The sequence below is a fragment of the Balaenoptera ricei genome, chromosome 6, assembly GCF_028023285.1.
Source record: "Balaenoptera ricei isolate mBalRic1 chromosome 6, mBalRic1.hap2, whole genome shotgun sequence".
NCBI lineage: Eukaryota > Metazoa > Chordata > Mammalia > Artiodactyla > Balaenopteridae > Balaenoptera > Balaenoptera ricei.
Window position 1 is genome coordinate 103350455 of NC_082644.1, and position 26142 is coordinate 103376596.

Sequence of the window (26142 nt, forward strand, 5' to 3'; positions counted from 1 at the left end):
CTGAGCTTCACCGCTGCTCTCTGTGCAAGGGATGGGTCTTAGCCCATTCTCACATCCAAGTTGGCAACTCCCCCCCCCCGCTTAGAGGCTGCTAAGCCAAACCCATGGTACACATCTGGGAGCCTAGGCCTCAGCGAGGCGTGGGGCTTGCTCAGAAAAGGAAACTGAGGCTCGGGGAGGCTAAAGAATGTGTGTGCAAGGCCTGACAGCTTAAGTTTGAAGGTGAGATCCAGTGTCTGAAAGAGATACTGCAGGGAGGGGAGGAGAAGCAGAGGGCAAAGGAGAGGGAGACTGGAGAGTGGGTGCCGGGAGCCCAAGGAAGGAGTCTGCGTGTGCAGTTCTCAGCCCGGCCTGGGGAAGCCCTCTGAGGCAAGCGTTTTGCCCCCTGCCTCTGCCCCATCCCAGAAGACACAGCTGGTCCTCCCGAGACCTGGTCCCAGGTCTGCTCCAAGATGGCATGAGCAGAGCCTTCAGCCACTCAAGCGGACACCCCTTAGAGGTGTGTCTGGGACCGACATGGCATGTCTGGGAGGCCAGGGCTCAGAGAGGCACAGGGCCTGCTCAGATTCACACGGCGAGTTGGGACAGAGCCGGGACCTGATCGCACAGCCCAGAGTGTTTCCATCTTTGAGTTCTTGCCCTTCGTCACCTGTCCCTCCCGACTCCTCCCTCCCCCATGCTCTCACCTCCTGCCGTCTTGTTTCCTGCAGGGACACAAAGGCATCATGGGACCCCTCGGACCTCCTGGACCAAAGGGCGAAAAGGTGGGTGTCCGGTCCTGGGCAGCAGCTGCTTTCTCATATCCGGGGCTGGCGGGAGCAAGCCCCCGGGCCACTGCGGCTGGGCTAGCGTGGGTTCACGCCAGGCTCATCCCTGCTCACACCTTGGCCAGCTAGGAGGCCAGTGTCACCCCAGCTGTGGCCGGCAGGCAGGAACCATTAGACCTACATTCAGCACAGGTATATTGGGTGTCATCTCTGTGCCTGGCACCAGAACAAAAATGGACGCAGTTCCTGCCTTCCTGGAGCTTCTGTTTGAGCCAGGGGAAACGGACATCAGTCATGTAACAATGCCATTCCATCATCTGTGCGAACGTGGGCATTGAAGCCTCACTTGTGAATGAGATCACCCAGCGAGAGCCAGGAGGGGGCTTAGGATGGAGAGTGAGAAGCACCTGCATTTCGAGGCCAGGAACCGCCCAGGCAGAGGGAAGACGTGTCCAGGTCCCATGCCTTGGCTCCAGATTCGGTAGAGGACAAGAACTGGTAGAAGGAACCTTGCTGATCACTGTGCCCCGCCCCACTATGCAGGTGGGCATGCGGGGGCCCAGAGGTTTGAGGGTCACATTGCAAGGCAGCACCAAGCTGGCCCAGGACCCAAGTCTCTGATTCCTACATTAGTGGCTCTGAGTCCCTCCTTCCTTTCCTCTCCCTTCCCCTGATGGCTTAGCGGGAACGGGCTCCTAGCAGGCGCCCCACTGCTGTCTCTTTGCCCCCCTGCTCACCAACCCTCCTTTCTTTTGCCGAGTCAGCTCCCCACTAACTACATCTCGCTGCTGGGTGAATCACCCTGGCCTGGTTTCCTGTCCAGCTGGCCCCTTCCTCCTACTTGGAGAACAGATCTGCAATCAGAGTGGGCCACAGGCTCTGACACATCCCACAGGAAGCTGCAGAAAGTGTCACTCAGAACCCCGAGTCCCTCCTCGGCCCTCACAGTCTGCCGGGGCTGGTGTAGGAGGGATTAACACGGAGCCTGAAGCAAGAGGGTGCCTGCACTCTGGGTCATCTGCACCCCCAGAAGCAGTTCTTGTGGCTGCTGAGAATTGGACCCTAACCCCAAATCTGCCCTGAGCCTGGGCCTTGGGCAGGGCCCCAGCGTTCCCCGAGCCTTGATTGCCTCATCTATTAAGTGGATGGGTACCTCGGGAACACGAGGCTAAGCAGGACATCACATATATGTCAGCCAGATGCACTTTCTGACTTATAGGTATTATTATGAGTTCAGTCATTCATCTGCTAACCAACAGGTATTTATGGATTTATAATGATTTATTTAGTATGTTCTCGGCCCTGAGCTAGGGGCTGTGGAATGATGCCCTATAGAGCTCAAAAATAAAAATACTCACAGGACTGAATAGCCAACCAACCACAGCTGGATGGAGCTTGGCGGCAGGTGCGGGGGGTGGGGAGAGAGCAGGTTCCTGGGGGACACCCCCGAAGCAAAGCTCCCCAGCCAGGATTTCTCCATAATCCTCACCATGACCCTGGCACAGAAGTGTAAGGGTCCCACTTGACAGGTGGGGAAACTGAGTCTCCATGACGCTCCAGGACTAGCTCAGGATCAGTGGGAGGTGTTGCAGGACCAGATTCAGACTCTGTCTGATGCCAGGCCTTGCTTTTCCAGCCAGAAACAGACACTTAGATGAGCCAATATATTGTTCAACTTGGAATTTCCCTGTGGGGCACGTGTCTGTCTACAAAGGTGGCGGCCAGAGGGACTGGATAAATGGGATAAGACTCTGAGAACAAGGAGAAAGATGGGAAATGGGGGGACCCCACCAGCTTTCAGGTGCTAAGAAATGCATCCCCAAACTTCAGCCACAATGTGGGGGAGAGGGGGAGATCTGTAGAGCTGGCTTTTGGCCTAGACATCCCCTTGAGTCTTGTGTGGCCTTGGCTAAGACTCTTCCTTCCCTGGGCCTCAGTTTCTCCATCTGTAAAATGGGACCAATGGTCACAGCAGCATAGAGGTGCTATATGGATTTCATGAAACCATGTATGAAACATACTTCATGAAGCGCCTGGCACATAGAACACACTAGGTAAACACTGCCCCCTTCCCTGACACCCCCCCAGTCCAGCTATCTCCCTCCACTGTGGGACGGAGCCCTGGGACAAAGAGCCATAGAGAGTGGTCAGGGAGGAGAGGGAATCCCCACTCCTTGGGCCACCCATCCCCCCTTCCCGGGTATGACTGGTTCTAGGCCTCGGGCCGAGTCCCTCATGCCTTCGATCTCTGCCCACAGGAGCCACAGAGGCCCTGGGCCAAGGCGTACAGCCACCAGCCCTACGGACTGATTCAGGCCTGGGACAGGCTCCAGCCCCCGGGACGGCTCCCCTCTCTCCTGCCTCTCAGGCCTCCCCTTCAATCCCTGCCAACAGCGAGGGGGCTCGGAGGTGCCCTGGCTTGAGCCCCCTGCCCAGAATGCACCCCCATGGGACGTATTGTCTGGGGCTGGAACATTCTGAGCCCTGAGGTTCTGCCACTTGCTGTTCTGCTTACACCTTCCTTGTAGCTGGCACATGGCGTCCAGCCACCTGTCCTGTGGATAGCCCAGGGCCTGGCGTGGACTGCCATGGCCCAAGGACCTCGGCTCTAAACTCTGCTCCTCCCCCAGTCTTTCTGACCACCTCCATGCCACACATCCTCCCTGCTGTTATTATTATCAACAACAGCAATTTCTACTGAGCCTCTACTCTGTGTGCAGCAGCATGCCTTTGCTCACTGGGTCCTCGGAGCAGTGCTACGAGGCATGACAATCCCGTTTTGCAGATAGGAAGCTGTCATATGAACAAGACCTGCAAGTTAGCCGACTGCTGAGTGCCATCTGGGGCAGCCCAGGGCCTTCTCTGGGGCTCCCATCAAGGGTTGGACATTCGTCCTGAAGCTGGTTCTCGGCCCACTTTCTCCCAGCAAGGGTCAGAGAAAGGGACTCTGTCATTGGGGGCTGAATGACTGAGCAGCTCACACCATCTCTTTGTGCCTCAGTGTCCTCATCTGTAAAATGGGGAGAATAATATCACTTACTTTGTAGCGTTGTTGGGAGGATTCAGTGAGTGCCTGTGTGCGGCCGTGGCAGTGCCCATGCCTGCCAGCTGTTGGAATTATTGTCACTGCCTGCTGAGCACCATGCAGGGACTTCTGCATCATTTCATGGAATTCCCCACCACTCCGCATGGGTATCGCCATTGTCCCCTTCACCCCTCCTCACTCCGATTCCGCAGCTGAGAAAAAGCTCTGAGATGGGAAGAGACCTGTTGAAGGTCTGGGCAGCTGGTCCCCTGCAAAGCTGGGTGTGACCAAGGTCTCTGCTCAGCTACCCCGTCTGACAACCTGAGGGCATCGGCCTGGCGGTGTCCAGCAGCGGGGAGGGTAAAGAGCGCTGTTCTGTGTTCCACATTCCTGGTTCCATGCCCAGGTCTGCCTTTGACCCCACATCTTCCCCTTCCCTCTCTGGCCTCAGTCTTTCTGTCTGTAACCCTAAGTCGGCTGGACTTCATCTCTGATGAAGGCCCTTTTGGCCTCCGTGCAGAGTGTCTGGAACTCCCCAGATTCACCAGGAGCAGGAGGTTTGTCCTAAAGCTAGTTTTGTGTCCACAGGGGGAGGAGGGTGAGGATGGCAAGGCCGAGGGGCACCCCGGGCCACCTGGAGATCGGGTAAGACCCCCACCCCCGCTGTCCATCCTGTGGACCAATGCCAGGGTGGAACCCCAACCTGGGAGGGGGCGGGGAAACTGAGCAGGGGTGAGGCTTCTGCGAGCTTCACGAGGTTGTGGCCTGGGAGGCCCAGGTGTGGCATCCCCTGCACCCGGTGGCCCATTTTTTATTGTTGTCCTTGTCGTTTAGGGCCCTGTGGGTGATCGAGGAGACCGCGGGGAACCAGGGGACCCTGGATACCCTGTAAGTATCGGAGCTCCTACCTGCTGGCAGCATCGGGAGTGTTATAAGAGGGCATTCCTTGGCCTGTATTTCCTGCAACCTGGAATTAGAACAGCCTTCGCCAGGAAACAGGCCTGTCCTTCCACCATTAGTGCCCAGGCTTTAGGCAACCCTCCCCCTCCCCGCAAGGGCTCAGGGTGTAGTTCACGCTGAAAGGGGAAGAGTCTGAGATCTTTCCCGAGGGAGGGAGAGGATGGGCCAGGGAGGGAGACCCCTCCCCTCCAAGAACCTCAGTGTCCCCATCTGTGGCCGAGAGCCGCTCTCCCAACAGAAGCAGTGTGGACAGGCCACTGAATGAGCACCAGGCCCCCCTCCCAAGCTCCCCCCACCTGCCAGCCTCCTAGGCTCTTCACCGCCCCACCTTCATCCTCCCTGGCAGGGTCATTATTTCACCCATTTTGCAGATGAGGATGCTGAGACTCAGGGGGACAATGACACACTGCTAGGAAGAACAAGGGCTTTCTGGGGTCCTCTAGGCTGGAAGTTGTCCTGCCCGCCCCCCCCCCCACAAGATGAACCCCCTCACCTGTCTCTCCTTGACTTCCAGGGACAGGAGGGCGTACAAGGCCTCCGTGGAAATCCAGGCCAGCAGGGCCAACCCGTGAGTGGTGCTTCCCGTCCCATCCCCCTCCTGCCCTGAGGGGGGTGGTGGAGGAGCAGTGGGGGAATTAAAGAACTGGGCCTTTTGAAGCTTAAAGGGACCCTCCCTGCAGGAGGGCCTGGGGCAGCCCGTTCTGGTTTCTCCTGCCCTGACCCTGGGGGCACCCCCAGAGCCTGCACCCCCAAACCCCTCCCCACACCTCCCCCCTCCAGGCGGAGACTGGCCACCCTCCCCAGGAGAGAATCCTGGGGCTGCCTTGCGTCATCTCACCTTGGTTTGCAGGGGCATCCGGGACCCCGGGGACGGCCGGGCCCCAAAGGATCGAAAGGGGACGAGGTAAGAGGCGCTGACGTCCACAGGGAAGGGAAAGAGACTGGCCCAGGCACACAGCACACGGGAGGGAGGGCTGGGGGTGCTGTGAGAAAGAGAGGGAACCACAGGGAAGGGCCCTGCAGGGTGTGGTCTGACCAAGATCCCTTCAAACAGCCTGAGGGAGGGGGGATGACCAGCCCCATTTATAGGGCCTCCCGGAGGGAGACCACCTGTCAGGTCAGCCAGCGGTATTTGAACCCAGGACAGTCAAGATCCAAAGCTGGCCTCTCTTTCCACGATGCCACACTGTAGAAAGAGAAAACTGGGAGAAGTGAAGTGAGGGGGTGTGGAGGAAGGCACGGGGGTGGTGATGCTCGTGGAAGAATTCAGAGGCGGTGGAGAGGAGTTTCCTGCCTTGCACCCAGGGCTCCTGCATCTGCCTCCACTGAGGTTGGGCCAAGGCTGCCTTAATGCCCTCAACTTCCCCCCAGGGGTGCACCCCTCCACCCACAGAGCCACCCCCCACCCCTCAGGGATAGCCACACCCATGGGGATTAAATAGACCAGCCAGCCGTGGGCTTCGCTCCCACCAGGAAGTTGCCAGGGCCCGGAGCCTCTGCAGCAGGGTTGCCAGTGAGGGCCCAGGACCCAGGGCTAGTGACAACGCTGGCAGGCCCCAAGGCCAGCCTTGACCTTGGGCTTCTGAGTCAGGCTGCTTGGGCCCATTTGCAGATTCAGATGCCAAGGCCCAAGAAGTGGGGGGGCAGGCCCCAGCCACAGAAGGGTCCCCTTCCAGAGCTCCTAGTGTTCTGCACCTCCTCAAGGAAGCCCTCATTATGTGCCCCTTGACTTTTCAGGGACCAAAGGGAAAGCAAGGCAAGGCTGGGGGACCAGGACGGAGGGGGATCCAGGTGAGTGACGCACAGCTTCTCCTCTCCCACCCACCTCCCTGCCCTCCCCAGAAGCCCTCACCAGCTTCCTATTTACCCCCAGGGCGTGCAGGGGCTGCCGGGGCCTCGGGGCGTGGTGGGGAGACAGGGCCCCGAGGGTGTCGCTGGACCAGATGGGCTTCCTGGCCGGGACGGTCAAGCAGGACAGCAGGTGAGCAGGACTTGAGGTTAAGAGACGGTGTCTCCATTTGAGATGACGTGTGTGCGTGCGGGGGGTGCCGTAGGCCATGGGCCGGGAGGAGCGGGTTTGGAAACTTGGATGGGCAGAACCAGCACATCCAGAAGTTTCCTGCATGGACAATGGCCTCATCCCTTGGGACCTGGGACCTGGGACTGTGGCCCATCTCACTGTCTCTCCTCCATGCCAGCACCCAGAGGGTCATACCCTGTCCAGCAAATAGAGCTTCTGGTTTTTAAGACCCTTCCCTTCCCCACCCATTTGTCCCGCTGGTCCAGCCATCCTCACACACAGGCAGTATGACCTCCATCCCTCAGTTTGACCTCCAGCTTCACCCAGGGTTCACCCAGGTTTTTGTTTTGTTTCGTTTTGTTTTGTTTTTTCTTTGGCTACGTTGGGTCTTCGTTGTTGCACGCAGGCTTTCTCTAGTTGTGGCGAGCGGGGGCTACTCTTTGTTGCGGTGCGCGGGCTTCTCATTGCGGTGTCTTCTCTTGTTGTGGAGCACGGGCTCAGTAGTTGTGGCTCGCGGGCTCTAGAGCGCAGGCTCAGTAGTTGTGGCGCATGGGCTTAGTTGCTCCGCGGCATGTGGGATCTTCCCGGACCAGGGCTCGAACCCGTGTCCCCTGCACTGGCAGGCGGATTCTTAACCACTGCGCCACCAGGAAAGCCCTTCACCCAGGTTTTGAGTCATCCTGCCTCCTTGGCTGCCTATTTCCTGAAACATGAAAAATCCTCCTCTGCCCTCTTTCTTCACAGGGGGAGCAGGGAGACGATGGGGGCCCTGGCCCCGTGGGCCCTGCTGGGAAGAGAGGAAATCCAGGTGTGGCTGGCTTGCCTGGAGCACAGGGACCCCCAGGATTCAAGGTCAGACACTTGTTAATCCCCTTACCCACCCTCCACCCTTTCTGCCTTGGTACTAACTATAATGACACTGACTGCAGTGCTGATGTGAGCGCCCATGTCCCAGGGCCTGTGTGAAAATGGAGTCCTCTTTCTCAGGGGTCCCTCCCCAAGCTTAAACTTGACTTAAAGGATAGTTTATCCAGGGAGCTGTAATACTGCCCCCTACCAGGCCCTTGACACTGTCAGCTATTTGTTGAGTTGTCCATGGGCGCCCTCTTGTGGGCCTTTGTGGAACAGTGCATGTTGCTGGCTCTGAGACCCTCCAAGGTATCTTTTTAGAAAGTTTCCTTGAGTGGTGGCGGAGGCAGCCCTGAGTCAGTCTGAGCCCAGGGCTAGACACTGAAGGGAAGATTGAGAGGAATGAATCAGACGGGGCTCTCGCCCTCTCTGAGCTTGAGGTTTAGTTGGAGAGAGGTTGGAACCCTCCATAAAGACAGCTGGCAGAGGGAGAGATGGCCTTGGCCCGTGGAGGATTTAAATGAGCAAGAAGGGACAGCGTGAATGGAGGCGTGGAGGTGGGGACTGCATAGCCTGTTGGGAAGAAACAATGAAGAGGAGAGGCGTGTGGGGGAGTGGACGGAAAGTGGGCCTTGAATGCCAGAGTAAGAAAAGAGACTTTCCCCTTAAGGAGGCTGAAGTTTTGAGCACCCCTCCACCACCCCCAAGTCTATGCCTGTTGCCCCAGCACCCGGAGATGTTAACTGACCCTGTGGAATGGCTGTTCTGTCTCTCCAACTGCGCCTCCCCTCTCCTCGAGCCATTTTCTCCCTTTGACTGGTCATCTTGGTGTATTTCTTTAAGGGTGAAAGTGGGTTACCCGGGCAGCTGGGTCCCCCTGGCAAACGAGGGACAGAAGGCGGAACGGGGCTTCCTGGGAACCATGGGGAGCCTGGATCCAAAGGCCAGCCGGTGAGTGAGCCCCAGGGAACACACGTGTTCACACACACAGACCCAGAAGCCACCTTCCTGCTCTGTGACGAGGGCAGACCAGTACCCTCTGTGGGCACAGATACCATTCTGCCTCCCCTGCGGGCGGGGTTGGGGGTGGAAAAAAGCTGAGAAATGAGATATGAGCGGTCCCTTCAGAATGAGGAGAGGTGATCCCACCCAGAACTCTAAATAGCCTTAAACAGCCTTGTATCTATTAGAGAAATTGCATCTATAGTTTAAAAACTTCCCACAAAGGCTCAGATGACTTCACTGGTAAGTTCTAGTAATTGTTTGTGGAAGAAAAAAATACCAATTCTGCATAAACTCTTCCAGAAAATTGAAGAGGAGAAATATTTCCCAACACATTCTATGAGGTTAGCATTACCTTGATGTCAATGCCAGATAAGGACATTACAAGAAAAGAAAACTACAAACCAATATACCTCATAACTATAGATACAAAAATTGTCAATACAATTTTAGAAAAATGGATCTAAGAATACATTAAAAGGATTGTACATCAAGATCAAGTGAGGTTTATCCCAGGAATGCAAGGATGGTATAACATTTGAAGGTAAATCAATGTAATTCACCGTATTAACAAACGAAAACAGAAAACCCAATTAATCATCTCAGTAGGTGCAAGAAAAGTAATTGATGAAATCCAACTCCATTTCTGATAAAAATTCTCAACAAACTTGGTAGAGCAAGGAACTTTCTCAACTTGATAAAGGGCATCCATGAAAAAATCTATATTTAACATCATACTTAATAGTGAATGACTGGGACTTCCCTGGTGGTGCAGTGGATAAGGCTCCACACTCCCAACACAGGGGGCCCGGGTTTGATCCCTGGTCAGGGAACTAGATCCCACATGCATGCTGCAGCTAAGAGTTCACATGCTACAACTAAGGAGGCAGCGTGCCTCAACTAAGGAGCCGGCAAGCCGCAACTAAGGAGCCTGCCTGCCACAACTAAGACCCGACCCAACCGAAAAAAAAAAAAAGGGAATGACTGAATTCTTTCTCCCAAAGAGCAGAAACAAGTCAAAGATATCTGTTCTCACTACTTCTATTCAACATTGTATTGGCAGTTCTAGCCAATGCAGTAAGGCAAGAAAAATAAATAAAAGACATTCATATCAAAAAGGAAGAGGTGAAACTTTTCATCTGTAGACAAAATGGTTGTCTATGTAGAAAACCCAATAGAATCTACAATAAAGCTACTAGAATTAGGGAGTTTTAGCAAGATAGCAGGACACCAGCTCAATATACTCAAATGACTTGTATATGCTAACAAGAAGCAATCAGAATTTGAAATCTAAAGAGCAATACTATTTACAATAGCATAAAAATATGAAATACTTAGACATACACATGACAATAGGTGTATAAGACATGTACACTGAAAAAACTATAAAGCATTGTTGAGATAAATTGAGGAAGATCTAAATAAATGGAGATATTTACTGTGTTTATTGGTCAAGAGACTCAATATTGTTAAGATGTCAATTTTCCTCAAGTTGGTCTATAGATTCAACACAATCCCAATCAAAATCCCATCAAGCTTTTCTTGTAGAAAATAATAAGCTGATTCTAAAATTCATTTGGAAATGCAAAAGACCTAGAATAACCAAAACAACTTGGAAAAAGAAGAACAAAGTTGAAGGACTAACAGTAGTTGATTTCAAGACTTACAAAGCTACAGGAATCAAGAGGGTATGGTATTGCCATAAATATACTAATAGATCAAAGGAACAGAAAAAAGAATCCAGAAATGTATTCATTCACGTACAGACAACTGATCTTTGACATAGGCGCAAAAGTAATTCAGTGGATACAGAATAGTGTTTTACAGCAATGGCTTCAGAACAATTGGATACTTCATACTGTGTACAAAAATTAACTCAACATGGATCATACACCTAAACGTAAAACCAAAAGTGCTAAAACTTCTACAAGAAAGTGTAAAAGAAAATCTTTGAGACCTTGGGTTATAAAAAGATTTCTTAGAAATGACACCAAAAGCATGATGCATAAAAGAAAATCTGATAAATTGGACATCATTGAAATTTAAAACTTTTGCTTCTCAAAAGGACACTGTTAAGAGAATGAAAAGATAAGCCACATACTAGGAGAAAGTGCAAAGCATATGTCTCGTAAAGGATTTATAGCCAGAATATATAAAGAACTCTCAAAACTCAATAGTAAGAAAATAAGCAGCCCAATTTTTAAAATTAGACAAAAGGTTTGAGTAGACACTTCAAAGAAGCTATACAGATGGCAAATAAGCACATGAAAACATCAATATCATTAGTCATTAGGCAAATGCTCATTATAACCACAATGAGATGCTACTGCACACCTTTGAATTTGAATGGAGAATATTTTTAAAGACTGATCATACTGATCCTTGGCAAGGATGTGGAGCAATGGGAACTCTCATACTCTGCTAATAGGAATGTAAAATTGTACGACCACTTTGGAAAACAGTTGAGCAGTTTCTTTAAAAGTTAAGCAACATGGGCTTCCCTGGTGGTGCAGTGGTTGAGAATCCTCCTGCCAATGCAGGGGACACGGGTTCGATCCCTGGTCCGGGAAGATCCCACATGCCATGGAGCAACTAAGCCCGTGAGCCACAACTACTGAGCCCGCGCTCCACAACTACTGAAGCCGCGTGCCTAGAGCCTGTGCTCCACAATGAGAGAAGCCACCGCAGTGAGAAGCCCGTGCACCGCAACGAAGAGTAGCCCCCGCTCACTGCAACTAGAGAAAGCCCGCACACAGCAACGAAGACCCAACACAGCCAAAAATAAATTAAAAAAAAAAAAAAAAGTTAAGCAACAACGAACCATAGAACTCAGGCCTCTGGAATTGTACACCTTATCTGAATCTAGCACACTCCACAACATCTGTGTGACTTTGAACAAGTTCCTGTCCTCTCTGAGTCTTTATTTCCTGGTCTGTGAATAGGCACATTGTGTCTCCCCAGGCTGATGTGGGAACACACAGGCATGGTGGTGCATGCAAAGTGCCTGGCACATAGCAGGCCCTCAGTTTTTAGGGGTTACTTTGAGGGGCCCATTCCTCAATAGAGCCTTTGGGATGGGTTGGGAAGTCTACAGGTCCTTCCACTGTCTTCCTTGAAGACCTGGGACAGGACATCCTGAGTGTTCTAGAGCATCCCCTGTGGAAGCCCTGAGCTGGCCTCCACTTTCCCATTTGACAGAGGGCACAGGCTCCTGCCCCGCTGGAGTCCAGGCTGACCTGGTGTCTGGTTTGTGAGCCATTCACACTCATCTGATCGCTTCGAGGTGGAGTGGCTGATATCCCTGCAAGAAGGCAGGCCCAGGGGTCCTGCATGACTGGCCAGGCACCCTTGTCTTGGCCCACTCGCCCCATCTCATCCTATTCTCCCCACAGGGTGACTCTGGTGAGATGGGATTCCCAGGAATGGCTGGCCTCTTCGGACCCAAGGTACAGATCCCCATTCTACACTGTTCCTCTTGGGGTCCCATCCATCCACCTGCTTGTTCATTTATTCATTTATTCACTCAACAAATATTTCTTGAGCATTTGCAACGTGGGCTGGAACACAGCCAGGATCTAGCATGAACACCTGTGTCTCCCAGCACTCACATTCCAGCAGACCTGGGTTCTAAACCCAGCTCCACAATTCACCTGCTCTGTGCCTCAAGCAAGTTACTCGGTCTCTCCAAGCTTCAGTTTTCTCATCTATAAAATGGGTATAATAACAGCAAAGGGTTGTTACAATTAAGACCAGAGACCTACACCATTTAGCACCAAGCCAGCACTCTGGCACCTGCTGAATAATTGTGCACATTTGTTACTCTTCCTGGAGCCTCTCAGGTAAGGCGTCTCTTGACAGGGAGGGCAAAGGTTGGCCAGACCTCGGGTGGCAGAGCGCTGGAGCCCTCACCCAGTGGCCGCCCAGACACAGCAGCCCTTCCTCTGCCTTCCACAGGGCCCCCCAGGAGACATTGGCTTCAAAGGCATCCAGGGCCCTCGGGGGCCTCCTGGCTTGATGGTGAGTCCTCTCCGTGTCTGTCCCAGCAGGAACAGTTGTCTGAGGCCCAAGGCTGGCCAGCCATCAGCCGGGTGGCCGCCACTCCTGCTGCTTCAGCACTGAGCCCCTCTGCCCACAGTCTTCACTCCTGTTTCCATACCTTTGCTCATGCTGTTCCTGCCAGCTGGGCTGCCATCCTTTCCCCTTTCACTGCTCCCCCCGTCCGCTGGTGACGCCCCCCCAAGGCACATAGGACGGGCACAGGAGACGCATAGCCTGGCCCTCCTTGAGGAGGTCTCCCTTCCATCCCCGTGGGACACTCAGGCTGCCCTCTACCCTCCTGTCCCTGTGACTGTATTCCCCAGGCCCTGGGACAAGGACACACAAGCCTTTCTCTCTCCTTTAGGGGAAGGAAGGCATCATTGGGCCCCTAGGAATCCTGGGACCTTCAGGACGCCAGGTATGTGCAGGGGGCTGGCCAGGAAGACCGCTGGGGCAAGACTGTCTCTGTGACCCAGGGCCAGTCTGAGCCTCAGTTTCCCCATCCGGGAATTGGGGCTTCCCCCCTGAGCCCCCTCTCACTGGGCCATGGTTTATTGCAGGGTCCGAAGGGCGACAAAGGCAGGCGAGGGGACTTGGTGAGTGGATGGGCTGGGGACAGTATGGCAGGGGGTACGGCAGGGTTGGGCTGGGGCAGGGGGCGGGCATGGCTCAGCCTGGTCCTCTGACTCTTTCTCCCTGCTTCTGCCCCTCCTCTAGGGATTGCAAGGTCCGAGGGTGAGTGGGCTGGGGTATGAGGGCTGGGGGGGACAGGGGAGTGGGAGGGACGGGCCCTCTGGGTTCCCCTGCCCATGACCAGGCATGTCCTTGGGCACGTTTTTCCCTGTGGGCCTCAATCTGTACCTGGGCCACCATCGTGCCTGGGTCTCAGGTCGGCTGGAGGAGGCCTGGGCTGGGTGGGGGGATGAGAGGCCTTTGACCAGGGCCTCATTATTCTCCTCTTCCTCCAGGGTCCTCCCGGTCCCAGAGGGCAGCCCGGCCCACCGGTAGGTAGCTGTGTGCTCGGTACCCCTTGAACTGCAGGGCAGCAGGTGGGGTTCCTTTGAATGAGATCCAAGGCTGTGCTGGCAGCCTTCACAGGACTGGCCCTGACTTCACAGGCCAGGCCAGGCCTCCGGGACGGTGTGGCACAGCCCTGGTAGGGCCAGGCAGAGGCCAGCGTGGTGGGTTCTCTCACGCCCCGACAGCCCCTCCCGTCTCCCGACAGCCCCCGGGACTGTAGCACCCAGTCCCCATCAGATACAGACCCAGCCTCTTCTTTTGCAGGGTCCTCCAGGGAGCCCTATTCACTTTGTAAGTTGGAGAACATTCTCTGTTGCCTGCGCGGGGTAAGGCCTAGGGGGTGGTGTCGGGGGCGGGTGGCGGCAGTGGACCCCTCTCTGGCCAAGGTGGCCCTAAACTGCCCACGTCCTTTTGCCACTCCATACTGGATCCTGGACCCTGAAGCAGCAGAAAGAGCCCTGGGCCGAGAGGCGGGATACCCAGCTTTTAGTCAAAATGCACCCCTGTCTATGAACCCAGGAAGACCTCCTACCGCTGGCTCCAGGGTCCTGTCGGTACACTGTACAGATCCGCTGACAACTCTTTAAGGTTCTGGTACCGATTCCAACCTGTGTGTGTTGGGAAGGGGGGTCCCCCGCACCAACAAGCAACGCTGGGGACACCAGCTGGGTGTCCTACAATTCAGCTCAATCCTGACACTACTTGGCGTTAGCGTCAGATTCCACAGGTTGAGGGCTCAGTCCTACAAGATTGCTGCTGGCTCCCCCATCCCCCAATCCCCATGTCCCTCACCACCCCCCTCGCCGCCCCCCTTCAGATTTGCCAGTGGCAAATCCAGGTGTCACCTGTGCTTCTGACCAACTGGCTGTAATCCAGAGGTTCCCACCATGCCCTCCTCGGGCTCCGTTAATTTGCTAGAGCGGCTCACAGAACTCATGGAAACATTTTACTTATTAGATTATTGGTTTATTATAAAAGGCTGTCACTGAGGAACCCCCAGATGGAAGATGTGCATAGGGCAAGGCATGGGGAAGGGGCTTCCCTGTTCTCCCCGAATCTCCGTGTGTTCACCAACCCGGAAGCCCTCTGCACCCAGTCCTTTTGGGATTTTATGCAGGCTTCATTACACAGACATGATTGATTAAACCATTGGCCACTGGTGATTGACTCAGCCTCCAGCCCCTCTCCCCTCCTTGGAGACAGTAGACCGTAAGTGAAAGTTCCAACCCTCTGATCACACGGTTGGTTCCACCAACCACCAGCCGCCATCCTTAGGCTACTTATGAGCAGTCCAAAAGTCACCTCATTAACGCAGCAAAAGATACCTTATTCCAGGAGATTCCAGGGGTTTTAGGAGCTCTGTGCCAGGAACGGGATTGAAGACCAAATATATATTTCTTATTATAAATCATAATATCACAGAGTCCTTCCAGCTCAGATTCTGAGTCCAAAGAGGGTCGGGCAAGGTGGCAGGTCAGGCCCCTGTGTTCCCCCCTGGTGGGTACCCTGGCCTGTATGAAAGCATGGCCCCCTCCCAAGCCCCCCGACAATTCCGTCTCCGTTTTACCACGGCGATGATTGACTGTTAGAAGCGGGCCCCGACGGCGTTCCCGGGAATGGCCAAGGGGAAGGACTGAATGGAGGAGGATCCCCTGGGCCGCGAGCTGCTCGGAATGCCTGTTCTTCTCACCTCTCTGCACTCACCGTCCGTCCCTCTGCCTCGTCCACAAAAATGGAATGACAGCCCTGGCCTCTTCCTCCACACCTTTCCTTCTTCATTCAGTAAAAGGAAGCCAGCTAGGGGGAGGTGAAGAGATCTAAGAAAAACCTTTTCCCTCTGAAAAAATGGGAAATGAGAGGGTTTTGAGTTTTTTTTGAATAATAACTAATATATTCAGTGCTTGTTATATGCCAGACAGCATTAGAAGTGCTTTTCACGTATTAACTCATTTATTCCTCTCAACAGTTCTGAGAGAGTTTTATTGTCATGCCCATTATCGGGATGAGACAACTGAGGCAAAGAGAGGTTAAGCAACTTGCCCAGATTGTGCAGTTAGTAAGTAGCAAGGCTGGGATTTGAACTGGAGAAGTACCTCCAGAGTCCTGGCCCCAGACCCCGATCCTGCGCTTTACTCACTGTCAGATTCTCCCCCTCACTACATTCATGGCAAGACCGTGGCTGTGTTTCTGGCAAGCCCAGCGCCAGGGATGGAGCTACAAGTGTATGTGTGACAATTACAGTGCAAGCCAAAGGGGAGACACGGGGACTGTGGGAATGTAGAGAAAGGGGTCCACACCCAGCCTGGGGGCAGAAACGTCAGGAAAGAGTTCCCATGGCAGCTGGCATCTATAGGATGAGCGTAGGGCAGGGTTGCTCAACTGCAGCGCTGTTGACATTTGGAACCAGATGATTCGTTGCTATGAGTGATTGTCCTGTGCGTTGTAGGATGTTAGCAGCATCCTTACCTCCACCCACTACATGCCAGTAGCGTCCCCTCCTCCAGTTGTGACAGCCCCTAAAGTCTCAAGATACTGCCAAATGTCCACTGGGGGCAGCATCGCCCCTGGCTGAGTACCACTGGAATAGTAAATGGAATGATGGAGGGAGGGAAGAAGCAATGGGAACAGCATGTGCAAAGGCCCAGTGGCTAGATAGAGCATGGTACTTAGGAACTTAGAAGTTCAATAGTGTTTCTGGTGCACGGAGCACATGTGGGAGAGAGAAGAGAGGCAGGGCCAGAGACTCAGCACTCAGTCCAGGTCTTGTAACCATGCTGAGGAGTTTGGACTTAATCCTGAGGGCGTTAGAGCACTATGGAAGTGCCTGGAGGAAGGGAGCGGAAGGGCCTGTTTGCAAGAGGAAGAAGGAGAGAGTTCCACCGAAGGCGTGCTGTTGGCCACGATCCCGCCAGGGAAGGTGGGGTGGGAGGGCTCTTGCTCAGACCCTGGAGCTCCCACTTGGTGGGTGTGTGGGGACCAGGAGATACACCCTGTCTTCTCCCTGCACAGCAACAAGATGACCTTGGGGCAGCTTTCCAGACGTGGATGGACACTAGTGGAGCACTGAGAGCAGAGGTACCACCAGGGGCCCTGCCCACATGGGGTCCCTTCCTGGGGGAAACAGAAATGATGGCCCATGTGTGGTCAGTGCCCTCCATGTGGCCCACACTGAGTGATTCATGGCCAGAGCAGGGGCCAGAAACAGGCCTGAGCCCTTTCTCTTTCCTCCAGAGCCCTTTCCTCCTGAGTCAGGAAGAGATGCTCACCTGGGTCCAGAGCCCACAGCAGCTTCCGTGGTTCAGTCCCACAACCCGCCAGGAGCAGGAAGCTCATTGTCAGTCCACAGGCTCTGCTAAGACCCTGACCAGTGATCAACTCAGCCCCAGGATATGAGGCTGAGCAGGGCCTCAGGTGTCCTCTAGTCAAGCCCTGTCAGGAGTGCCCTTTGCTGCTTTGCCTCCTTCCCGCGATGGGGAACTCACTACCTCCCAGCTCAGACCTTCAGACGTTTCCATTTGTGCCCTGAGCAGGCTGCTGGGCAGAGGTGATGCCGAGATGGCTCGCTCAGGCCTCATGATCCAGGGGGAAGGGCAGATGGAAAGGCCCGTCATCTTCCTTCCATTCTGGGGGTCAGTGGAAAGTCCTTCACCAGCCCCTTCCCGAGGGATCTGGGACCAACTCCCTTGGCTCCTCGCTCACGGGGACCTTCCTGTTCCGCACAGGATCCAGGCTGACCCTCTACTCCTCTCAAGCCTCCAGGCCCTCCTGGCAGATCTGCCCCCACCCGTCCCTGGTCCCCAGTTTCTTTATTTGTTAAGTGGAGGGAGACCCAAGTGTGCCCCCTGCTGGGAACTCGGATGTCTCCTCGGTAGCAAGATCTTGGGGCTGTGGAGGCTCGGACCTCCGGCCAGGCCAGGACCTCAGGAGGCCGATGGCCACCCTCTCTCCCCGCGACAGGGTTACAGCCATCCGGACCGGCTGGTGCTGGACCAGGGAGGGGAGATCTTTAAAACCTTACACTACCTCAGCAACCTCGTCCAGAGCATTAAGACGCCCCTGGGCACCAAAGAGAACCCCGCCCGGGTCTGCCGGGACCTCTTGGATTGTGAGCAGAAGATGGTGGACGGTACGAGGGCCTGTGGGGTCTCAGGCGAGGGCTTCCTGCCCCAGGGGCGGGGCAGGGCGGGGCAGGGGGCTCCGGGAGGAGCTGGGGGGATGGTGCGTTAGAGTCTCCACTCCACTGGGCCAGGTGTCTGTCCTTGGGGAGGCAGTCATTTATTCACTCAGCAGACAGTCACGGAGCCCCACGATGTGCCAAGGGCTTGTGCTTCCCGGGGTGTGGGGATGTAGGGGGAAACACAGAGGAGTGGTCCCACCCCTCCAGAGCCCACAGATCCGCAAGCTGTCCCATTTCCGTGCAATGGGACAAGAGCTGTGGCAGAAAAAGCCCCCAGGGCCAGGAGGGGACCCCATCATAGCTTCCCTGCAGAACCAGGATTCCCCCTTTCTGTCTGCACCTCATCCAAGTCTCTTCTCTCTCTCTGTGAGCTGATGTGGTGCCGTGGAAGGACCACAGTTTTGGAGGCAGAGAGACCGGAGTTCGAAGGTCAGCCCTGCCTCTGACCAGCTCTGTGAGCTGGGCAAGCCACCCTTCTCTCCGCTGAGCAAGAAGGTGGACGAGTGGCCGGCTGTCCTACTCTTCCAGCTCTGGGGCCTTTGGCTCCCTTGGAAACCCAAAGGGGAAACCAAGTGCCAGCAGAAGTGCCTGGTTGATGGGGTAGAAGCCCTGACTCCCACCAAGCTCTAGGAGGATCACTAGCCTTGGCGGTGAAACCATTCAGTTAAACGATCCCTAAATCCCTTGGGCAAGTGACTCAGCCTCTCTCAACCTCAGTTGTCCCAGCCTCTCTCAACCTCAGTTGTCCCCTCTGTAAAATGGACGCTACTCAATAGCGACATGGGCAAGGGTTCCACCACGTGGCCCCTCCGGGGACTCTGCCAGCTGTGAGCTCTGCCCAGAGGGTTTCCTTCCATCTCTGCAGCTCATAGAATCCCTTTTCTGCCCACCCTCCCCGACGTCATGTCCAACTGGGGCTCAGCGGGTCACAGGGTGTGGGGTCCACCTGCAGAGCCAAGTCCCGGGTTCCTCCCCACATATATATATACCACCCCCATCCCATGCTGCCTGCAGGTACCTACTGGGTGGATCCAAACCTTGGCTGCTCGTCCGACACCATCGAAGTCTCCTGCAACTTCACACATGGTGGACAGACGTGTCTCAAGCCCATCACGGCCTCCAAGGTAGCCATCTGCTCCCCAGCCCCCACTGGATGGCCCTCTCTACACCCCCCTGCCCCCTGCCCGGGACCACAGCCCACCCAGGTTTGGGACTGAGCCTTGACTATCTTGCTACATGGCCTTGAGAAAGTCATCTCCTCTTTCTGAATCCCAGTTCCTCATCTGTACATTGGGGATGAATTGTTCAAAATCCATAGTTTCCAAGCCCTTTTGAGTTGTGTGATGCTAATGGTTCTTTCTTCAAATAGAACTTTCTGCCTAATATCTAAGATGGTGGAGTTAGCCAAGCTGGCCTGGCTTGGACAGCCATGACCATCAGCACAAAATAAATCAGTGTGATGCTCACCTGGGATATGTGTTCCGGGGTTGTATGTGCAAATATGTAACTCATGTTTCGTGCCCGCTTACCATGTGCCAGTCTCTGGGCTGAGAATTTTCTCTGTACTGTCACCCCCATTTCTATTAACGATAACCACAGAAAAACTAATTTATTTGCAAATTAAGTCTAGTTTCAATAAATTTGATTATTTACATAAGTGCAGCAAGAAGAGTGATTGACAACATAGGCTCTTTGCTGCTTTGCTGGAACCTTTCATAATGAGTCTCAGATTGAACTTTTAAAAGCCTCTCCAGGCCAGGTAGCCAAGCCAAGAACTTACCATCAGACTTTGCCTGGAATACCTATAGATTTGGGTGAATTTCTCTCTTCTTAAAGTCCTCAAAATGTCCTGAGATTCCTGTACCTGCCAGGAAGTGACCTTCCTTACTCACCTGGTAAGGCTGCTGGGAACCCTGTAATCAAGGTAACAGGCCGATTTTTCTAAGGGGCTTTATTGGCTCCATAAAGTCAACCTTAGTTCCTTAAGTGATCTGGTCATATCTGAGTCTGTTTATGTCTCTCTCAAATATGACATTCCTTTCATAGCCTTGGTGATAACCAGTATTTCCAATTGTGTCCTGTTACAAGGAGAATAGATTCTCATTGAATTTATGCAAATAATTATACTGCCATGAGAATACTCACCAAGAGCTTCTGAATTCTAGAAGGATCAGGTAGGGAGAAACAGCAATTGTTTCATCTTTGTTCACAAAGGTGTACTTCACAAAATGGCTGTAATTCATTGCTAGCTTAAGAGAAAAGTTTTCCTTAAATGTGGAAACAGAGATTAAAGAACTGCCAATGTTTCCAAAAAAGTCATAAAAAGTTATAATCATCCTCATCAGTTCATTCAGTCCTATGTAATTGATCCTTGATCTTGATCTTTTGTTAGCAGTTTCGTGAATCCAATTTTTCCTTAGAGTTCTATAAATTCTTACCCATTCAATGGTATGATTTAAAAGTTATCAGAAACCTGTACTTGTCAGAGTCCTTTCCATGAATCTCCTTGAAGATGAAGCACTTTTGCAAAGGCATCGGAGTAAAACAATAATTATAAAAGATAAAAGACTGACAAAAGAATGACATTTTTAAATGCCTGTGGTTAAAGATCTGATGGGAGTTCATTATGATGCAGTTGACAAGGAAATTTGGTTATTTCTGTGACACACAACATTTTAAGATGATAGCTGGAGTTATAGATAGATAACATAACATATCAGACTTTGAGGAATTTCATATTATTTCTGGAACACCATATTAATAACATATACCCATTCAAGGATATCCATAAAGAAGGTGTATTTCTTACTTGACAATGTTTCCCATGTGATTTAACATATCAAATAAGCCTAATTAGTTTAATGTTTCTCTTTTTATAAGGAAAGAGATGGATCTTTTGAGATGTTCCAACAATCCTCTGGAAAACCCCAGTTACTTCCAAGTCAAAAAGTCTTCATTTAGAACTTGATTTTGGGAAGTCTGTCAAAAATATCAAAGGTTTTGGACACTTAACTAAATAGAATCACAGATCATTATGAAAAAATGCTTAATTATCTACTTAGCCAAAGTGACAAAAGATTTTAAAAGCAAATACAGATGGTTACATAGTTGTGAGAAAACTTAGCTCTTTTGATATTGAGAAGATTGTGTCTTCTAGGTAACTAAAGACCTCATTAAGGCAACATGAAGCACAGGAAATTATTTTGATAAAACACAAAATCTTTGCTTTCTAGCCAGATTACTTAAAAGGTAAAGAAAAACTTTTCATAATCTCTTAACAGGAGCAGACCAATACTCCAAGAAAACTTTGTCCTTATAGCAGATGAAGAAAATTACATAAGCACATTATTGATATTAAAGCTTATTTTAAAAAAAAAAACTCTTATAATAACAGTCCAATTTTAGCCAACTTGATCACACAAGGTAAAGTTCTTTTTCTCTCTCCTGACAACATGCTTAAACTACCTACAAAATCTTCATTAGACAGTAGACAAAGTCAGCCATCATCCCAAGCTAATTTTCTTTTGTAATAGAGATAACATGGATTTATTTGACTAGTAAACCCTGGAAAAGTTATTTATCTGCAGTATATTTAATGCTGATAACTATGAAGACATACCTATTTTAATTAAAACAAACTTAGACTGGCTTTTATTTACCAAAAATTATCCCAGATCATGTGAACTTGAAAAACATTTGGATTAGTTTCTATATTTCTGAGTTCTAGGAGTACCTAATTCATAAGTGCTTATTTTTAAGCCAGTTAAACAGAGCTCTTTTACAAATTAATTTTGGTAATACCATTCAGAGGTAGAGAGAAAGAAAAAAATCACATATACATCCAGAGACTTACATAAACAAACAGAGACACTGAGATGCTATAGCTTCCACTCCAAAATTTTAGCCATGAATCAGGTACAACAATATAAAACTTACTAGTTTATAAATAACATTTGACTCCAAATTGTGTCTGACAGGCAGAACAAAGTTACCTGCTCCAGTGGCTAATGTTTTTTACTAGTATTTGTGGAGATGACTTTTAAGATGTGTATTTGTTCTTGACAAGTAATATTAAGGAGGCTGCGGACTAGATTTTGAGTAAGAGAGCTTTTATAGCAGTTTGTATTTTAAGAGGCCTCTTCCCCCATTTTTTTTGTTCAGCCTCAGGCAATTGTGGGTAGAGTTTTAGTTACCTCCTGGGGTGTTTCCATTTCAAAGATTTAATCTTCAAGGGACAGAGAAAAAAATATAAATTTTCTTCTAGGAGTTTTAGTGCCTTTTGTATGGTTTTGGCAGTTGCAATAAAATGTTGTAGCACCACCCTATAATTAGGGGAGTGTGCTGTAAAAATAATTCTCTGCCCATCAGCAGGACTAGCATCTTGGCAGTCATGGTAACAAAATAATAATAATAATAATAATAATTCTTTGGGTCAAATGGGGCCTCTTCAGAGTTGAAAATGAAGAGGGGTCATTTAGATCACCACGACCATGGAAATGGTAAACCCACTGGACCATGCCAATTTTGCGCAGCAGGAGATGGGCCTCATCTTAATGTTTTCCATTCACTGTGAGCCTTAGCAGTGATCACTGTGATGGAAGGATGCAACCATGCCAGGAATAAACACCCAAAAAGAGTAAGGGCCCTGGTAGAATATCAGTGGCTCTAGGGGCCTTTGCCGTCCCTGGTCCCTCTTCCTCATCCTAGATGCCTGGATAACCCCGTCAACTTTTCCCTTGGCAGCAGGGATGCCTTATAAAGTGTGTTTCTTGGTTCTGCCGAGGGGAAAGCCGAGGGGGCTGAGGAAACAAGCATATAGCCCGGATGGATCTTTAAGAAAATTATGGATTTTAGGGTCTTTAGAGGTATTGGCCAGTTGTTGAATTTTGGCAGCCTTGAGTAACAATTGAGAGCCTGTAACAAACAAACAAACAAAAATCCCAAAATAGCCAATTAGTTCCCCTCTCTCCTTCCTGCTACATAAAATATTTAAGAAAAATTTGAATTTCAGTTAAGGCATATTTTTTTATCTCAGTTTCTACTTCCTGATTTTCTCCTGTTATCTTAAACTGACGTGTTGTTACTGGAAAATTTTGGATGGCATCACTGTGAACCGTCTTCATAGCTCGCTGCTTTCCTTCCCAGGGTGTTCCAAGAGACCTCTCTGGGACTGAGGTCTGCTTCCACTATCATGATATGCACGGGGTCTTTGGGGAAAGCCCTTAGGCCTCTAGTGTCATACCAGAGCCTTGGCATGTTGGTATACCCCCAGGATGCTTCCATGGGGTTTTGCATTTATCAAGGAGCTGGTGCACCTCCTCAGGGTTCTTAGGAGGTGCTGGCATCAGATTTTTAGGCCATTTATATTTGCCCAATAATTTTTTTTTAACATCTTTATCGGAGTATAATTGCTTTATAATGCTGTGTTAGTTTCTGCTTTATAACAAAGTGAATCAGCTATACATATACATATATCCCCATATCTCCTCCCTCTTGCGTCACCCTCTCACCCTCCCTATCCCACCCCTCTAGGTGGTCACTGCCCATTAATTTTTTTAGTAACATCACACCAGGGATGGGACCCATAATATCCCATTGGGTCAGGGATGAAGAATGACAGTAATGAGTGAAGTTTTGACACAGAAACCATAGATCTCTGTTGTGTTTTCCTTCTGGAGGTCCACTGGTTTCCAGTTGCAAGGCTATTTCACTCTTCTGGATTATGACGTAGCCCAGGCACAACCACCAACTCAGCGGTCATAGGTGGAGGTCTCCTATCCTCCTCACCTACAGGAATATTTCCCTCGTGCCTTCAGCCGAGAGCCTTTCCTTGGGCAGTGACATAGCCTTGTGATCCAGTTCACTTTCCTTAACTCTTCCCTTGACGCATGGAGGACCCTTACGCACATTAATAGTCAATTAAGGCCTTTATAATTAGTGGTCTCAGTGGCTAGTTAGAGCCTATGGCCTTGATCACACTGCTCTGGGGAGATCATTGGATTATCCTGGCAGCCGTGACTTTTTGGATTGGATACCAGAGCAATATGCAAAAGCACTTAGCAGTGAGGCAGACCCCCAGCAAGCAGTGCTCCTTCCCCAGATGGTGATACCCACCTGAGTTAGGTGGTTAGTAAGCAAGTTGCAGGTAAAGGGCATCCCATCCATTGATTGCAAGGGCGGTCATGCAGTCCTGCCAACTACACCAATCGTTGTGTGCTGGTCTCAGCCTATCAATAACCAGTGTTGTGGCTGGACCAGCCCTTGCAGTTCTTACTACTATTGCAAGATGCCTTTCAGCAATAACCATCAGGAAACTTTGCAAAAATAAAGTTTTATTATTTACAGGACCTGGAAATTGCACAGCTCACCTGGGGCCACACTGCAAGGTCATGGGGAGGGAGAGAGAGAGAGAGAGAGAGAGTGCGTGGGCCTGGGGTTCTGCTTTTATTGGGGTGGGGGGGGTGTTAGGGTTTTGCAGGCTCAGTCTTTAGTGGTGAATTTAACATATAAGGGCCAGAATTTAAAGCATGGGGAGAGAAAAAACAAGTAGCCCAAATGGTCAGTTATTGAAATCAATCCAGAGCTCTAAAACAAAGGAGCCTCAGTGCGTGGAGGTGGCCTGGCCCTTTTTCTAGTCCTGTGGCTGGCAAGGTATTTATTTGAGATAGTCTGTCTTTGAAGTGGATGCGTCTTTAAAGTGGATGCCTCAGCAATCAAAGCTTGTCAGGCACTTGCACCACAAAAAAAGAGAAAACCCAACTGTCAGGACTTACTGTACAAGCACTTAAGCCCGAAACCATGTCCTGTTGTTCGTGGTCAGGTCTGCCTTTTCCAGCTGCCTCACCCTACCCCGCCTGCAGCTTGGGGCTTAGAAACGTGGGGAAGGCACTTCGCATTTCCTCTGCCCTCTAAGAGCCTCTCACTCTTGGGCAAGATCCTCTTCCTCTCTGAGCCTCGGTATCCCAGCTCAGCTCCAGAGACCCCTCCCATACGGTGCATTAGGACCCTCGCATTTCTGGCTGGAATCAGGCAGACCTCAGTTCTTTCCCTTCCTTGTTACTCCTTGGCTGTGGCACTGGCTCACACAGACCTCAGTTTTTCTGTCTTTCGAGTGAGTACAGCTCTGGGAGCATGGCTGGGAATTGCTCACCGGGAAAGGGCTTATCCCTGGACCTTCCAGAGGAAGGTAAGGAATTCTGAGAGCTGTGGGCAGCCCAGCCCGACCCTGCCTCACTGCTGTGTCTCCTCCACAGGTGGAGTTTGCCATTAGCCGGGTCCAGATGAATTTTCTGCACCTACTAAGCTCTGAGGTGACACAGCAAATCACCATCCACTGCCTTAACATGACCGTGTGGCAGGAGGGCACCAGGCAGACCCCAGCTAAGCAGGCTGTGCGCTTCCGGGCCTGGAACGGGCAGATCTTTGAAGCCGGGGGTCAGTTCAGGCCGGAAGTGTCAATGGATGGCTGCAAGGTAAGTCTTGGGGCCCCTTACAGGCCCCTCATGCATAGACAGGTAGAAAAACGTGTTCTTATATAGTAACAATTTTATACTATAGTATATTAGTATGATACATATAACGTTTATCTTTGAGTTTTATAAAATTGCTTTTTTTCACTTTTCTTCCTGGGAAACTTCTGAGGGAAGGTCTGGGCTGGTAAAAATTCTACCAGCCGGTAGATGCTGTGCTTATTTACAAGAATGCTTATAGAAGGATATATCTCTACTCTTCTCTCTGCCCCTGCCCTGCCAGGCTAATTTCTTCTCTTCACATTCTGGTTGTCTTCAGAGGCCTAAAACAGGGTGGGTTGTAGGCAAAGAGGGAGACAGAAAGTCGTCCAAAAAACCAGTTTCACGAAATTAGACAAAACCAGTAATGCACAGTGTTCCTGAGGATGAGGGGAAACCAACACTCTCACACAAAGCTATTTGGAAAAATCAAAACTAAATTGGTAGAGGCTTTCAGAACAGCAGCTACATGTATATTTCCAATATATATCCAAAGCCTTACAAATGTACCTATCCTTTGATCCCGCAAATCTTACTTGTAGAATTTGTTCTAGGGAAATAATTAAGAATGCGCACAAAAGTTTAGCTACAGTGATACTCATGACCGCTTTTCTTTTAAGAATCAAAATAGCAGAAGCAATCTAAATGGACAAATACAGGTCACTGAAACAGTGAAATGCCACGTGGACATTAAAAATGGTGAAGAAAGATGAGGGGGAAATGCACTTGATATATGATGAGGACTGTGATGGAGGTACACGTCCCCTTTTCCCTCT

The 26142-nt window shown here is 51.1% G+C and overlaps 1 protein-coding gene across 10 annotated transcripts in view; it reads left to right on the plus strand.

Annotated features, from left to right (window-relative positions):
- Positions 1-26142, plus strand: part of COL27A1 (collagen type XXVII alpha 1 chain) — a 186584-nt gene that overhangs the window by 158440 nt on the left and 2002 nt on the right. For 7 of the 10 annotated variants that reach the window (XM_059925413.1, XM_059925416.1, XM_059925418.1 and 4 more), the window contains 20 exons: positions 711-764; positions 4381-4437; positions 4627-4680; positions 5267-5320; positions 5603-5656; positions 6490-6543; positions 6626-6733; positions 7517-7624; positions 8465-8572; positions 12016-12069; positions 12578-12640; positions 13026-13079; positions 13222-13257; positions 13379-13396; positions 13630-13665; positions 13946-13972; positions 16691-16756; positions 17639-17807; positions 18873-18982; positions 25112-25330. In XM_059925413.1, the coding sequence (XP_059781396.1) occupies positions 711-764; positions 4381-4437; positions 4627-4680; positions 5267-5320; positions 5603-5656; positions 6490-6543; positions 6626-6733; positions 7517-7624; positions 8465-8572; positions 12016-12069; positions 12578-12640; positions 13026-13079; positions 13222-13257; positions 13379-13396; positions 13630-13665; positions 13946-13972; positions 16691-16756; positions 17639-17807; positions 18873-18982; positions 25112-25330 (1503 nt within the window). The other 3 variants (XR_009503756.1, XM_059925420.1, XM_059925421.1) reach the window with 3 other exon arrangements.